Source organism: Neolamprologus brichardi, chromosome 19 (assembly GCF_056152115.1).
Source record: "Neolamprologus brichardi isolate AB-2024 chromosome 19, ASM5615211v1, whole genome shotgun sequence".
Taxonomy (NCBI): domain Eukaryota; kingdom Metazoa; phylum Chordata; class Actinopteri; order Cichliformes; family Cichlidae; genus Neolamprologus; species Neolamprologus brichardi.
This window is the reverse complement of record NC_142122.1, coordinates 12,886,921-12,904,482: the sequence shown is the minus strand read 5'-3', so window position 1 is coordinate 12,904,482 and position 17,562 is coordinate 12,886,921. Positions and strand designations below refer to the sequence as shown.

Here is a 17,562-nt window from a genome sequence, read left to right as displayed (position 1 = left end):
AAAACCTCCATCATCTCTCCAAGGCTTTTCTTTCTGTTTGCCTGCTCAACACACAATTATCCCACCCCTCCAATTTCCTTCATCGTGGCGCTTTTATTAAGCTTCTTTCTCCCTTCATATCCATTTTCTCCTATGGGTGTTTTAATGTTTTAGCAGGAGTGTGCATGTGTGCCGGCATGTCCTGGCAGGTCTGTTTCTCAGCCACCAGGCTTACAAGAACTTGCCCGACTAGCCCCATAGGGCCAGAGTTTGTGTACATAATTTACACGCAGACTTATATAGATGAATACTTACAAATACAGATATATTTTTATATATGCGCACAAAAGCAGAAACACACATTTTATCACTCTGGCAGCGAGAGTAACAAAAAGGGGGAAATGACTAGGTGTTTCATTAACTATTCTGCACCTTTTCTGCTTTATTAAGACCTGTGACTCATGTTCGTCTCTACACCTGCTCTCTCCGGACTTTTTGTGGCCGTTGGTGCAGAGCAGCGCCCGGCAGCTTGTGTGTGCGTCTGCTAGAGTGAAGTTCGGCTCATGAAGACTGCACACGGACACGGTATTTGACTTTAAAATCCAAACACTGCGGTCTGCGGACACGTCAGCTCTCCTGCCAATTTTTTGACGGATTCTCAGCGGGCGCAATTTCTCTTCTTTGCTTTCATTCCCCCACTTTTTAAAATGCAGCGACAAAAACAACATGTCAATATTTTTGAAGCTTCTCAGCCTCGTTCAGGCGGTTAATTAGTTGAATGCCTTTAACGGGGGCTTCTGTGTTGCTTAAAGCTACAAATTTATGTTTTGTTTGTCCCTATTTACACACAAGAATGGTAAAATATTAAAAAACACGGCCCAATGCATCGTTACTACTACCAAACGGAGCTAAAACAATGCCAGAAAGAGCTGCTTTGGCATGAACAGCACTGTGTATCTACTAATTTCATATTTTTGCCTCTAATCTCAATTAAAATCTCTTTTTGGCGTTAAGAAAACTACATTTGAAGTGAATTCAATTATAATAAAACTCTGAAATCTTTCATTTCTATGAAATAATATCCTAGCTACCTACCTATCCTGAGCTTTGATAAAATGAACGTAAAATGTATTTGAGGAGGACTTTGATGTTTGAATATTTTGAAGGAAATAAAATTTGGTACAAAGAAAATAAACAAAAAACAAAAGTTACACTTAGGGCTGTCTCGAATATCGTTTGTTGGGCTTCAGACGTTGACAGTAAAATGATCCAAAAGAGGCAGAATTTCTTTTTCCCTTCTCCTCAGTGCATGCTGCTTTCCAACTTGCTGAATGGCACAGAAGGAGACATTTGACTGCAGAAGGACCTTCGTTGCTGAACAGCAGTTGGTTGACGGGAGAAAAATGCTACTAAATGTCTGCAAAGTTGCTAAATGAAGCAACAAACAGCCAAGCTGAAACAGGAAGAGGATCACTGCTTAGAGTGACTCGTGTCAAACGCATAATTTAAGATGATATAGATTAAGAACATAGTTTGCAATAATAGTGCACCCAAGACATGAACACAAGATTTATAAAAACAAAACAAAAACCCCCCCCAAGACTAACCATTCAGTCTAAAAGAAAGCGCACACTCAACGGCTGAGGTTAAGTACTGTTCCTACAAACTGTCAGCTATTTGAAATTAATCCTTAGTAACTAAAATATATTTCAATTTTGTTAAAAATGTGTGGTGCTTTCCACTATGTTTAAAATTGCATACAATGTCACGCTAGTTAGCATGGTGTGGCTAGCGGTTTCCTCCCCAGCAGGTTAGCATCTACAGGACTATGTAATGAGTAGTTACATGCTGGGTTACTATGACTTCCTATTCCTAAAACTGCCGTTATTGTTACATTTAGCCCAAAGTACTGCTGAGTCATGCTAGTTCTTGGCGCTGTTAACAGTGTTTAACAAAAAAAAATGGACTGTGAAAAATTCGTTGAACGAATTCAGCTTATTGGTGCAAAAGCCACAGTTTCTGCCACAGGAACTAAAAGAAAAGAAGAAGTAAAGACCGGAGTTTGTGTAATTAGTTTAAGAATTAGTTTAAGAATAGAATAGCCCTTTATTGCCATCGTACACGTATAACAAAATTGCACACCTGCACGGACTTAAGGAATTAAAATGCTATTTTGACCTATGTATACAATTCCTTGCCGAGTTCATGGGTTCAGTCTATCATTACATTTACTCCATTTTTTTTTTACTCAGTCTCAGTTTCAGAAAGGAAGATTATCCGGGATAACCGTCAGAGCTACACCTCGCTCCTCAGATCTGGTTTCAGAACCCCAACATATGAACGGAAACATCTTGGAAGCTTCAAAACGGCGCTTCAGAAACCAGTAACGGATGCTACACCCATCTTTTACACTGACTGTGGCCTTTCCCACCAAGCTTGTTTGCAACTTCCTGTCAGAAAAAAGTGTGAAGCCTCAAGTAGCACCAGATAGTGAGGGGTGCCTACGTAACACCTTAGAAAAACAGTTAAATTGTGCTGTATGGGAAAAAATATATTAACAATAAAAAATAATAATATTCAAATTAAATAAATATGAAAAAAAACATCTTAACAGTCAAATATTATTTTAGGCTCTTACGCTCAGCACACAGTAATTGCACGGTGCACGAAAAATAATAATAAAAATGACAATAACATATTACCGTTCACTGTATGCACATACTTTTACTTTCTATACAACAAAAAGCCTTTTCAACTTTTAAAAGTCCTTCAACAGGCACTGGCATCCTTACATAAGACCATAATTACCTCTTGTAAAAACATTAAAACCTGCTTGTTGAGCATGAAAGGTTAACTTCGGTAAGAGTTTAGATACATACGGTACATGCCCACACACAAACAAGGTGAGTCATAAAGAAATCGCTTCTCCATACAGAGTGAAAAACCACAAAAACAGATCGTGGCACCCAGAGCGTCACAGTCTTTCAGTTGTGACTTATTACTTGAGAGAGAAACGCAAATAAAAGCCGGGATGATGAAAAGACATGAAGGTGGATGAAAGACGCCTGGCGCACCTACAAGAAATCTTTACAAGTTAAGAAACGGTGTGTACAAGGCCACAGAACCACATGTCCATATAAACTGGTTATAAAAGGGGAAAAAAAAAGCAGGATGAACAATAAGTGTGCATATCTGTGTGTGCGAGTGTGTTTGTATGCAGTCGAGTGTGAGCCAGACTCCAACTGAGAGGGGAGGCAATAGCAATTCCCACTGACCTGAAAACTAGCTTGCCAGCCACCTCAAAATACAGAGGAATGGGAAAAAAGAGGGAGAATGTCAGTGAACACCAATGGAGTGAAAATACAGAAAATACAGATTTAGAAATAGTGGCGAGCGTTCGTGTAGAAAAGATTTGAAAAAAAAAAAAAACAGGTGCAGTGAGGGGATTACAGAAGGAACGGGACGCAACGCCCCCTCTGCACCGCTGGCTCAAATGAGAAGAATGAGAAGACAAAAAAAAAAAGACAGAGAGAGAAAACGGAGATTGACAGAAAACGATGGAAGGAAATGTGCACGAGGCATCTGCACACACCCAACAGGATGGAAAACAAGTGTGAGACAGTTTGTTTAAGTGCTGACAGGGACTCTGCATGGGTGTGTGGATGTGTGGGAGCATGTCCCTTTTTTTTGCTTTTGTGACTCCCAAGGTCTCCCGCGGTCAAGAGCGGATCCCCTTTCTCTCTCGTGCCCTCTTTTCATACACTTATCCCCCGCCCCCCCAACGCACACTCTTTTTTTTTCTTCTTTTTTATACACTCATTCCTCGTCCCCTCCCTCTCTTTTAGCGCAGCGCTGAATGGCCCTCTCTTTCTGATGAGTGACTGATGAATGAAGTAGCTCTTTGAAGTCAAGAGTCACAGCAAGGCCGGTCAAGCGTGAAGAGATGCCGGACAAAAGATGGCAGAGAGCGAGGGGAGAACGGGAAGGAAGGGAGGAAAAGAGAGGGAGGGGGGAAACTTAAGCACATGTGGGGGGGAACAGTGAACATCATAAAGTCTGTAAGGGACGGAGGGAGCATGTGTGTGGCAGAGAGAGCACGGTCTGCATTTTTGCATGAGTGCCTCGGACTATTTGCATTGTGATGCTCAAAAGGCCAGCATCACGCAAATGGAAAATAACCCAAGTTGTGATGAAGTGACATCTTTCTGGACTCCAGGGAGTTTCATGCACCTTTAATACCTCTACTCTCTTTCATCTATTGCTATAGACACTCAGAAGCAGAGAAAACGGCTACTGCCTAGGTCTTTTTTCCTGTGTTGTTTTTTTTTCAGATACTGTTAATGGTACTTCTCTTTAATTCGTTTCGGTGGTTTAAGTGTTGCATTACAGTTAGTATCTTGCCTTCTGCAAATTAATAGCCTTTTAGTCCTATAACCGGTATTTGTCTTTGTTTATACGTAGTGTTTCTGAGTATCAGCTGCTTAATTTGAATCATTTTTTTTCCCAAATCCCCCTGCCTCGCCGCCCCTTTCAGTCAACACTGTGTTTAAATTACTTTCCTAGCAGGGAAAAAGGAAAAAAAGCTTGAATAAAACAGAACAATCTCACTTGTTTTACTCATTGTCTGGGAACACCTTGCTTCACAATGACACACTCACCTCTGAAAGCTTCTCCGTGCTTAAAGGCTCATTGGTGGTGGGGTAACGTTTGTTGAAAGCTTTGGAGCTAACACCTCAAATTACCTGGCTTTCCACTAGAGGAGAATATGAAATTCATAGACGGCAGCGGAGTGACAAGAAGTCATTGGGAAAGCGGTTTGATAGTTATTGCTTTGGCTTCATTTGTCGAGTAATTACAGACTGGGATGCGCAGCCAAGTCCAATTTTCAGAACAAGCGAAAAACACAAAAACAAAGACTGAACGATTTCAATACATCTCGAGCTCTTAATATCCAGTGTAGTAACAAGGCATGTCTTATCAGCGTTTGGTGGGACTTTCGGATCCCATTTGCCTTCGACCATGGGGAGAAGACTCCATTAAAGGGAAGCGCACATAATTAACTGTTTGCCTTAAAGAGGCAGGATAAGTCTTGTCTCTCATAAACATCTAATTTACATACTCAACTCTAATTGGGCTGTTATGTTCTACTTTCCGGGACATGACAAAGCCCTCTTAAGCACCGCTAAGTGATGCGTTTTCATGCGTTTGAACTCGTCAAAGCTCCTTTTTTGGTCATCTGTTCGGTTGTCTAATAAGATATTTTTTTAGGAGTTAGCAGGACTACCTTGGAGATAATTACAGCATACCAAAATTTCCGGGGTTTAGGCCGAGACTGGAGTGGAATGCTCGAAAGCGTATTAGTGGATGCCATTGACTAAGTATGAAAATAAACTTTGAAACAGATGTTCAGGCTTAGTTGGGGAGTTATCTAAAAATATCCGCAACGGGCAGCACCAGAGTGCAGTGGTTACCACGGCTGCCTCACAGGAAGGAGGTTCTGGGAATCCACACTGGTCGGCTGAGTCCTTTCTTTATGGAGTTCACATGTTCTCCCTGTGCTCAAGTGGGTTCTCTCTGGGTATACTGGCTTCCTCCCACAGTCCAAACATGTGCATGGGGTTAAGTTAATTGGGATTTCTAAATTGGCCATAGGAGTGAATGTCATTTTCAACAGTTGTCTGTTTCTCTGTTATCCCTGCCATAGACTGGTGACCTGTTTAGGATGTATTGGCCTATCCTATTCCACAGATAGCCTCTCCCCGCGACCCTGAATTTATAACTGGTAGAAGATGGAAGGATGCAATGTTCAAGTGGTTGGTTATGGTATTAGCCTTGCCTCTCCGTGTGTATCTACTATAATAAATACAGCAGTTTTAAATATAAGACACTACACTGTCTGCTGAAAACAGTGCAGCCTCAGTGGGACTGGATTTGCCCTGCCTATTAAAGCCTAAGTAACCAATCTATGTGGTTGTTAGGACAACTCCAGGGGAAAATCTGAAATATTGATACACTTTGTATCTATATTTTCAAGTACTAGTCACAACACTGTACTATGCATCTGTAAGAGCTCCTGAAGTAATTTTGTATTTTTTTTTTTTGCATTTATTTGACAGGCTAACAAAAAGTATAAAACTAGAAGCTGATGGAAGTTTAGTATCTTACTTAAAGACTGTAACAACACAAAGCTGTCGGAAGACATATTACATATCATGGGGGATCAAACCAGTGATCTCACTGTTACAAGACTTCTTCCTAAACTTCTAGTATAAGGTATCAAAGGAGATATTTTAAGGAATTGACAGGCTTAGCAGACATGAAAGACCCACTCCCTAGAATTCCCTTTGTAACTTGGCAATTACCCCAAGACCACCTGATTTTTCTGTCTGTGCACATGAGGGAAAAAAAAGGCACAGACAGAGGGTGGGGGAGAAAAGAAATCCGTCGTACAGTTCCCCAGGGTGAGAGAGGGAGAGAACACTATACTCCTCCTGTGTTTATCTCAATCTCACATCAGATCAGATCACTGGCGGATAAAGGCGCATCCTGACACATCACTTCCTCTCTCTGGAGGAAGCTGACACGCGCTGGGGACTCGGAATGACAGCGGTGGTGGTGCGCAGGATGAAGAAGTTTTTTTTGACAGAGCGAAAGAGAGAAGGGGAAAACAAAGGTGAACCTGACATACTTGCAGCCCAGATCCACAGAGCCAAGTGAAATGAAGAAGAGGAGGAGAAGGAAGAGCGGCAAGAGACAAAGAGGTGAAGAGGCACTAAGAATAGTATAACTGGATTAGGTTTAACGCTGACCTTTATTTGGCAGAGTGACACTCTCTCACTCGTCTCTTTAGTGCAGTTACAGGAGAGGCCTGCCCTACATTTAAAGCTCAGATCAACAAGAGTGGGTGCTGATTTTCAAACAAGGAGACGTATGGATTTAACTCTTAACTCAACCAGGCCTGTCGCATAATCTGTGTGCGTTTGTGTGCAAGAAACATCTTTTAGTAGCTGCCACCTGACAGCTCCTCATACGACTGTTTGTGGTACAAGTAATCAGCTGCGGTTCGCCTTTAATTCTGCTCAGCACAAAATAAAAACCTAAATCTCTCCGGGCAGCCTGATGAAGTTTTTATTATTTATGCCCAGCTACAGATGGTGCACAGAGGGCTGAAATGAAACCAGAAGTTCGGGGGCTTGTTTCCAGAGTTAAGACAAAAACACTCAATGTCACCAGTGGCATTTGTAACAGAACTAATCCGACAGAAGAATCCAAGGGCGAGTCAGGAGATGCCAGTTTGGATGAGACGCGGCAGCGAGTTACGGAAACAATGGAACAGAGGCGAGCGCAGATGTGACGTCACAACTACCGCTCTGTTCATACTGGAGAAAAGAAAGCAGCGAGTGACTTTTTGTTGTTCGGTTTGTCCTTGTTAATATTTAAAGTGACCACCGTCGAGCTTTTTCGCCGTTTAAAGCCTTCAGAAAATGTAGATATTATTATGCAACGTCAATCTTATTCATGTAAGTGCAGTGATTTTGGAGTCACATCCCTGGGAGGGCCTCAGAAACAAGAAACTGCATCATCTGAAGCTGACATTGTGCAGAAATAATCGTGAGGTGCACCTAAATGTTCACAAACACACCTCGGCTTTTAGGAATTGTAACAAATCACAGCTCAAAGCTCATTATTTGTATTAGAAGATAATCAGAAATATGCATTTTCAGTGACGCTTGGCAGCAATGTAAGCAACGCATTTCATCTGTGGTTTACCAGGCAAACATGCAATCACGGGCAGGCCCACAAATCAAATTAATGTACAGTGCTGTGAACACAGATCCCACAGGACACACATTCACACGGCACACACATGGCACACATGCACCAATGAAGTTAGAGGACATGCACTCGCACACAGACACACACTGCACTTTCAAAACAACCAAAACAAAACAAGGAGCAACTCTGGTGATCTACAGCTCTGCCCTAAAGCAAAGTACACAAACCAAGTGTAGCAGAACGAGGAATTTCATTTTCCCCCCACTCTGTCTTTCCATGAATGGCATCGGTGCTTAAGTTACTTCTGGCGGGACCCTCACATGCAAACACATATGAACACACACACACACACAGACAAAAGAGGTCCTGGGATGGCATGACGGGCAGAAAAACTGAGAAGGATGATGGGTAATGATGGGAAGAGGCGTCAAATAGTAGCAGGCAAAACCGGTTTTTTTGGGGATCGGTAAAAGTTAGCTCAGTGTGTGTGTGTGTGCATGGGCGTGTGTGAGCAGAGACGGTCACAGTCAGCTGAAACTCCTCCCCCTAACTCAAAGAGGCAGTGCAGGATTTGCATTTTTCCCACAATTCAATTAACACGCTTGTCAGCCTCGCCTCTCCGTTCACATGCCTCCTTTGGCCATCTCTCGCTCGCACACACGCACCCACAGACACACATCAGCTTCGTGAATAGATTATTCATAAATCCTAGCATGCAGAAAACGGCCGCATTTATTTGTTTGTTAACAAATAAAGGAGAGGGAATGCACACTGAGAGATGAGGAGCAGCTCCGGGTTCACATCCTGTCTGGACTTGTCATATTGAGGGACGTGAAAAGACAGTGCCGTTAATGGATGCAGAGAGAGAGGCTTCCCCTAGGGATGTCTCCTTCCCTCTCTCACTCTCTCTGTCCTTCTCCATCTCTGAGGAAGGAAAGAAGATGTGAGGGAGGGCAAAAGATGAGAAGTGCGATCAAAGAATAGGGAATCATTGGGTGTTAAAAGAAAGACGAGAAACTCAGAGTTGATATGTAGCGAGAGACCAGGCAACGGAGACAAGGCCAAACCTCATTTAGGAACCAGAAATAAGCCACAGATGCGCTGACTTTGCCGCGGGGCTGGCTAATGACTCCAGCGAGCCTCTTGTCTGATTAATAGACTGTAATCCCATTCTCATGGATAGCATACCGTAGCATTCCGCAGCACCACTCATTAACCACTATAGAAATGCTCACTAATTAGCCAGTCGCTTTTAGCTAGCAAAACTAATGCTAGGCTAGGATAATCAATACGCGGTAATCCTGTTGGCGGAGCTGCTGCAGCGTAACACCCCTTATTACCAGCCATAGAAATGTCTGCTAATCATTCACCGCACGGTTATTTGTCCACAGGGCCGCAGAATCACTTCGGTGGCGGTGGCGAGGGTTGACATTTGACAGTTGGCAACAGAGGGTGGAAGAAAAGGAGTGACACACAGAGCGGTAGGGGCTGTGTAATGATTAAGAAACACATCACTCTCGCTTTTCTGTCCCACACTCACGCTCTCTCTGTCTGCGTGTCTGTCGTCCGTCTTCAGCATACATCCATACTGGTCTGGTAAGACTCTTATGTTACTGTCATTCAAGTTCAATCAATCAATGACAAAAAAACCCAACCTATCTAATCCATAGCACTCAATCAATAACGAAGTCTTGCAGGCAGGGTAATGATAACCTTTCACATACCATCAATGGAGACGATGTTTAGCAGTCCCTCTACTTCTCCTGCCCTTACAATCCACTGAGGTGAAACAGCTGCGGCCAATCAATTACGTGCAATCGGCCTCAACTCGGCTTGACTGTACTGGTTTGATTTCTGTGCCGGTTCATGTTGACTTTAAGGTTGATTCTGTAATGCCCAACGTCAACAGTTTGGTTCTAATCAGACATGTGCATCCCTGATCAACCAAAGCCAACCTTTCGTCTGCTGCAAAACGTCTGCAGATGGTCTCCGTGGCACGGAGTCAAACTAAAACCCTGCGTATGTGTGTAGTGATGAGGCCCAACAGAGGTACTGGCATATTCTATTGAGCTAAAGTCTCAGCTCTGAATCCTGAGGCTGTGTTATATGTTGACGCAATGACCTGAGAATGAACCTGAGCTGAACTCCTGAAGTCAACGCGAAGCAGCAGTGAAACACAGACCTGTCAATTCTACGTTACCAAAGAAGAAAACAGATACAGAGTCCATCTCAACTTTTTCTAACAGTAGAGAAATAACCATTTTATTTGAGGACATCTTGAAACAGCATTAAACTAAACAGACTACAAAGAATCAAAACCTTTACTTAACTTTTAAAAATCCCCAAAACAAAACTATTTGCTGTATGATAACAAATGATTATCATTTTTCCCCAATGCAAGATAAAGCTAAATGACGAACTAGTAGTGCAGTGTTTACCGATCCACCTGACATTATCCACTGTCCTGTCAAAGTCTCAAATAGGCTGTGAGCAACGAGTTGATATTTGAAGCTTTTGGCACGTCTGTGGTGGCTTCATTATTCAACTCCACACTAAAGCATTTTAAGCTTTAAAAAGAAAACTTGAAATAAAACAGGTTGCGCAGCAAGAACTTTAGATTATCGGCCTGGTAGCAGCTTGTACAGATATACAACCTATAACAAAGCTTCTTTTGGTATGGTCCTGCAAACGTGCATGGAGAGGGGTTTTCGCCCAGTCCTCTAAAATCCTAACTGTGCATTTCTGGAAGTTGATGATGCATCGGTCTGCCAAAAGATGGACTGCTAACCTGCCGAACCACAAATTCTGCTTTATTCCTAAGGGGTCGCCGTAGTGGATGGATCTGCATATTAAATTTGGCATGGATTTTTACACTGGATGCCCTTCCTGTCGCCTCCTGCAGCAAGTGTTTGATATTTTACTTAATTACCAAACAGGTCATAACAACTGTCATTGATCAATTGTGTGTCCTTTGAAAACTCCATTAATCTACTAATGTTCCCACGACTAAATGTAAACATCCATCCAGACACTTATCACTGCATGTCCACTGTACAAACATGATATTCATCAGGTAAAGTAAAGCAGCTACTGGTATTGTTCATGAGAGATAAACCCAATCAGAGCCTGGTTTCTAGGAAGATAAGCAGGCTTGCCTGAGAAGAAAAGGGGATTTGAGTTCATGAAGGGAATAACTGGCTGGACTGATGTGGGAATGTTTGTCGGGAATACTATAACCGCAGCCACAGGATGAACGGACGTAACCGGCTTTGGTGTGCCTGGCCGCCAGCGCTTAAACCCAGCTAATCTGATTGGATTAACACTGACCTGCCTGACTACACATGAGCGCGTGCATGTGCTCGCATAGACAAACACACACACGCACATATGATATGCCAATCAGCCGTGGCTGCCTCTGCAAAGTTAATCTGGATGCTGGGTTGCACTGGCTGGCTGACTGGCATCATGCTGGGCTACCACATGCATACGCATCCGCTCTCACGCCCCACACACACACACACACACACACACACACACACACACACACACACATACACTCACACAGCCATCTTAGGGTGCAGTGATTTGTGCTGTGAATCTGAAACAGACCTATTGAAAGAAGAGTAATGCCCAGTGCTTGACAACCGTGCTAATTGACTAGCCCCCTCCCCAGCAATGAAACTAAACGTTTTCACCCCTCCATCCTTTATCTTTCCAATCATTCCCTGACAGCTCTCCTCTTGTCCCACACTCATTCCATCCTCTTCCTCATATTACTCCTCATCGCCGCCATCTCTTCTTCTGTTCCCCCCCTGCCGTCGTCCCCTCCCCTCCCTCATAGTCACACATGTAATCATTCATTAGAACCAAGGCAGTTGTCCATTAGGCAAAGCAGCCATTTTGGAAATTGCAGCAAATCTTCCATGAAAAGACATTTCCTCTAATGCAGTAGTCACGCTCGGGGGGAGAGCGAGAGAACGATGGCAAAGGAAGGAAAGAAAGACAACAGGCCCGAGATGGATGGAAAAGTGAAAGAGAGACAGCAAGAGAGCCCCCAGCCATAAAGCCACCAAGCAGAAAGCAAGCCTGCTGTTTGATTAGAGTGACACCGTCATGTGGACGGAAGGAGGGAGGAAAGGATGGAAGGAGAGGGAGGGAGGGAAAGTGTTTTAGAGACAAGCCAAGGGGGGCTGAAGAGGAGGTGGGGGAGAAAGAAACAGGGAGCGATTTGAAAGAGGACTGAGACTAAGGCAGTAAAATTAGCCCCATCACTTTGCTTACTAAGACACTCTTTGACATGCCAGGATTAAAAAAAAAGAAAAACAGGCACACACAGTCATGAGATGTGTGTACACACACACACACACACACACACACACACACACACACACACACACTTCCAGAGGACAGATGGTTCCCCCCATTTGAAAGTGGTGCTTTAATTTGAGTAAAGTGATAGGAACCTCCTTAACCAATTAGAAGCGCCATATCTTAAGCATTGCATTTGACTGTTTGTTTCACACACTTATTAGTGGACGTGTGTGAGCGCGAGATAGTGTGTCCCATGGGATCAGTGGGGAACATTAAAACTGGTATAAGGAGTGGGAAGATGACAAATCCACTCTCAGTGGCGCTCTGCTGAGTAAGTGAGTTACTTTCTCCCACAATGCCACTGTTCATCTCGATCTCATCTAATCACCAATCAAAGCCAGACCTGTCTCCCCCATTACCAACTATTCATCACGCCGCTGCTTGCTCCTTTTAATGCGCTTTGCTCTGAAGCTGCCACATTTATCTCCACACCAAACTATGTCCAATCAACTGTTTTATTTTCTTCAAAAAAAAAATTGGATTCACTCTATTTAAAAGAAAAAAAAGAAACCATACTTTATCTACTTTCTTCAGCGTTTTTAAAGCTGCTGTTACGCTCTCTTCAAGTGGAAATATTCAGAAGAAATGGTGCAACAGACTCATCTGTTCAATCAATAACTAATCCAGCCATAACAACTGGGCTTGGAAAGTGTTACAGCATCAATACAAAGCAGCTCCCAAATCCACAAATGTTTTGGAAATCTCATAAGGGTAATTATGATGCTCTCTGGCTCTTATTAAAAGGGCAACATGCCCCCATATAAACATAATTAGAAACAGTTAATAAATTAGGCAACTGTCAAATATCGCAGAATTTTATTAATGGATGCACTTGTTTGGACAAAAACGTAGTGATACTTCTTTCACAAAAGGCTTGAAAGTATTTTTTGGTTTTTGCTGGTATGCTTAATCAGCAGAACAAAACAAGCAAAGACATTTCTTTGATTTCATCATCACGTTAAAGAAGTTCCCAAAGTCAAGAGTCCTACAGCCTACTTAAAAACCTGAAAATCTCATGGAACCCACCCAATCTTAAATTGTGATGAGTTTCCTTGAAATTTTTATTTAAAACAAACAAACAGAAACAGGCTCTTGGCTATAAATTGCTAATGCTACCAAGTCATATGCAAACTGCTGAGCCCAATGAGTGACCCACCTGCCACTTTGACACAAACTTCAATACAAAAGCAGTAATGAGTACTACCACTGACTAACCACCTCATATTACCAGTTTTAATTAACGTTTGACATCAATACACAAATTTAAATAAATATGGAGCTGTACATACTGAATTTCTATTATTAATGTGCCCCACATGCAATACCTTTGTGGCCCACCAGGGGGGCCCGCCCGCAATTTGGGAATCACTGCATTAAAGCATAAATCAATTAAAATGGGACAAAATATAATCAAAAAATGAAAACAATTTAAGAAGGAAACCTTTCATTAATGATAATTACATATTATATGCGTCTTAATTTCACTCCAGCTCAGTGTGTGCATCTGCTCTGTTTTACTGTCATTTCTCTCCTCTGCTCTCTGTTTCATCATGTGACTGAGCGAGGAGAAAAGGCTTTACACTTTAGCTCCACTTAAACCCAAAGACAACCCCAGCGTCCAAAAGTCAGCCCTAAAATCTCCTAGTTATCATTATTATTTCTTAATATGCATCCCACATGAAGCTAGTAGCAAGAGACAACGCTGCAAGAAGCTCTGCTGGTAGAGAAGCCAATCCTGACCACGACCCTGGTGGCTCTCCTGCTGATGTCATTACAGCTGCAACCCCACCGATAAGCTTCCTCAACCCTCCCATCCACTTCTGGAGACAGTTAACCTCGGGGAAACACTGCAAGGCTAAAAGGACTGGTGTGCTGCCAAAACACTGTGGGGAAAAAGCTCATCAATTTTCATTAAGGGCGTGTGAACATAAAGAGATAGACATGAAATAGATGTTTGGCTTACATTAAAACTCAGGAAATATCCATATCATACAGAGCACAGCATACCAAGCAAAGCCAAACTGAATGAGACGTAACAGTTTGGGATGTATTCACATACCCTTACAGTAGTAGTGGTAGCCATCTTTAATGACTTGTCCACTGTTAAATCTTAAATACATTTGTTTGTCTGGACTTTATTCAGGTTTTCCTGCAGATATATATTTTTGTTGACAGCCAGGTGGTGTATTTATGTGCCTCAATCCAGCTGATGGAAATGGTCCTAATTCACATTTTATTTTTGCAGCATTTGAGACGTTTGTGTAAAATCCACTCGACAGCTGTATGAGCGCACAGCTGCGGAGAGAGGGATGCTGGATCTGTCAGCACAACAACTGCTCCTGCTACATAGGTTTGTTTTAAATAATCATTTTCCGTTTCACACAGATATAGATTCGCTCAAACCCACTTCCTCAAACATAAACGCACTATGACACGCAGTTCATCGGAAAGCTACGTGTTGGGGGGGACACCGAGAAATGCCACACTGACACCTTTAAATTCACGCTTTAACTCGCTTTTGCACGACAATGCCCTCAAGATAAATGCTCCCAGCATTATAAGAGTGACACAAGAGGACCGAACAATGAGGACAGAGGCCAGAAAAAGAGGCAACGAGGGAGAAAAAGGAACAAACAGAGCCGTGACAGAGAGAGAAACAGAGAGTGCTTCTTGTTTCTTTGCAGTTATTCACTTCTCTTCTTTGTGAAAGTTGCGCTGTACACAGCTTGGAGCGGCACTGTTTCCTTTAGGGCGTTTTTACCCTTGCAGTGCCTTGTTTTTCCTGCTCCGAGTGCTCAGACAGTCGATTACACCCGGGCCAAGCGATCGTCTCTGTTATCTGTGCTCTCACCCGTGCATATTTACTCTCATCTTCTCTGCCTTCTTGTCTCGTTCTTTTCCTGTGGCCTCTTCAGGTGCGCGCGGGCTCAGAAACTGTTCACAAAGTGATGAAAGGCAGTTTATCCTGCATCCACTGTGATATCTCAGCCCTCCATGCAGAATGGCCGAACACGTTATCACCTCTGCCCCAGGGAAACCACAGGAGTCAGGACAGACGCCAGTAGCAAATACCACTGCTAGTGTGTGTATGTGTGTGTGTATGCGTGTCCCAGTGGTAATAATCACCCGGATTAGAGCGGAGCCAAACCCCCGCAGGGTCCCCCGATCTCCCTCCCCCTCTACCAGCCAAGCCCAGCCCAGCTTGCAGCACTGATCCCCCAGTCTGAGCAGCCATGGGAAGCAGAGCAGCCGGCCTGACATCTCCACCACGCCTGGCTGCCAGACAGACAAATTTCCACAATTTCTAATCCCTCTTTGTCCTATTGATCATCCATAGCCAAAATAAAATATTGAACAAGCTCAGACAACACAAAGACACATAACCCATTCAACAAGCGTACCCTTTAACCACAGGGGTGCAGTGAAATGGAAGTTGATACAGCCGTCAATATGTCTGGGTGAGGGATGCAATATGTGGGCAACAACAATGGGGAAGGCGTGGAGAAGAAATGGGTTATAACTTAATAAGAATGCGCATTGTGTCTGGGTACCTCGCAGTCAAAGCGAGGGATTATTACTGAGCGGAAATGTTGCCTGGATGTATTACAGCCCTCCTGAAATAAATTCAGCCAAATCTCAGTGTACAATTCAGTGGGAGGGCACCCTGATATTGGCACCGATCAACAATTGTCAGAGATACTGCTGAGCTCCTGTGGCATTTCGTGACAGTGTGGTGTTGAAATGTCAATCAACATTTGTCTCTCAGCATCTATTCTCGACCTGCAGATAGATGACTTTATGAAAATTATATGGTAATGCTGTCCCATGCAGAGAACAACACATCCGTGAAGAAGCTGTGGGGATTTTCATGCGTTTGTTGCATGTTTATGAGACTATAACACCTTTATATTACCCTCTGTTGTGCTTTATCTTCTCTGGGATCACAATAACAATCCTGTGATTAAAAAAAAAAGAAGAAAAAAAAAAGACCTGCTCCAGGTGGACTTTTGATATTTTTATGAGGAGAGATGAGCTTTAAACCACTGATTATTATGCCTTTTAAAATATCTCCAGGGGAATGAGGTAAAAGATGTCATGAGCAGAAAGAAGCTGCTAAGAACTGAAAGGCAGTTTGACTGAGTGACATAAGTTTATTTATCAGCTGTTTTTACGAGCTTTCAGTGACCTTATTGTACCTCCAGTGGAGAAGAGCTCTAAAGTTTCAGATAAACAAAATCCTCCGCAGTTTGGGGGATTAGAACCTAAACCACACTTTGTGTCTTTTCCATAGTCTATAGTAGCCTGACTACACCAAACACCTCCCAGTCTCACCTCAGGGATTTCTGCTTGTTCTCCTTCTTGTTGAGGACCCCCGGCACACAGTTGGTGAGCTCCGTCCAGTCTGCGTGCAAACCGCAGCTCCAGCCAGTGGAGAACCGAGAGAACAGCCAGGTCTCCTTGCGGTTCGGCCGGTAGCAGGTACACTTCTTCTGGCCCGGTCTGCAGTCGCAGGGGACCTCCAGACGGACATTCTGCACCAAGTGCCTACCGAAGGTAGTCCCCCCGGTCTTCTGGATGTGCAAAAACACGATCACGTCCTCCCCTTTAATTTGGAAATCAATCGTCCTCTCCAGGTCCCTCACGGGGAAGTAGTATTTCTTAACGTAGTGGGGATCCGGAGTGGGGAAGATGTCCCCCTCGTCTTCTTCCGTGAAATAACCGTGCGGGGAGCCGAAATTGATCACCCCGGGGGCCACGTACTGATAGAGAATCAGCATAAAACACACGGATCCGACGACGATCAACAAGAATTTGCTGCTCCTCTCGACCATGATCCTTCCCAGTGCGGTCCCTACAGCACGCTACCATTTCCCAGTCAAGCCGGCAACGGGGAGCAGGGCGCTCGGCTTCTTCATTTTTGCTTTCCCCCCTCCGAGAAGGAATCGTTTTCGGGACTCAACAGTGGCTCATTCCGCTTCGAGGCGACCGGCGAAGTTGGCTCATGGCTCACCGCGACCGTTCAACACCGTGAAAGACGCATCGTAACTCGCTCGGAGAGCCCCTCGGAGCCGACCTGCTCCCGTTTCACTTTACTTTGGTGTCCAGTCAACACAACAGGCTCACTGCATCACAGTGGAGCTATGTACCCAGGATGCAGCGCGAAACCTACCTTTCAACCTCTCTCACTCCCTCTCTCTTTCTCTGAAAATCTAGTGAAAGGAGAATCGCTTTAATTTGTTGGTTGACATGTAACGGCCGCGGCATTTGCCAGCAGCCAATAGACGGCGAGATAGAGCGTTACAGTAACGAGCTGTAGTTAAATACTTTGTATTGGATTATTTTACAAACAGGGGGATTTGAATGAGTCATAGTGGTTATAATGTTGTATTCTGAGTTTATGTTTTCACTTTCAAAATACATTTGCTCTTTTACTTT

General features: G+C 43.6%; 1 protein-coding gene across 1 annotated transcript in view; it reads right to left on the bottom strand.

The window, feature by feature from the left end:
• Positions 1 to 17,298, bottom strand: part of hs6st1a (heparan sulfate 6-O-sulfotransferase 1a) — a 60,127-nt gene extending 42,829 nt beyond the window's left edge. Inside the window, exon 1 of the mRNA XM_006798394.2 lies at positions 16,459 to 17,298. Within this exon, the coding sequence (XP_006798457.1) occupies positions 16,459 to 16,958 (500 nt within the window). The 5' untranslated portion in view covers positions 16,959 to 17,298. The remainder of the gene's footprint in view (positions 1 to 16,458) is intronic.
• Positions 17,299 to 17,562: the final 264 nt, after the last annotated feature.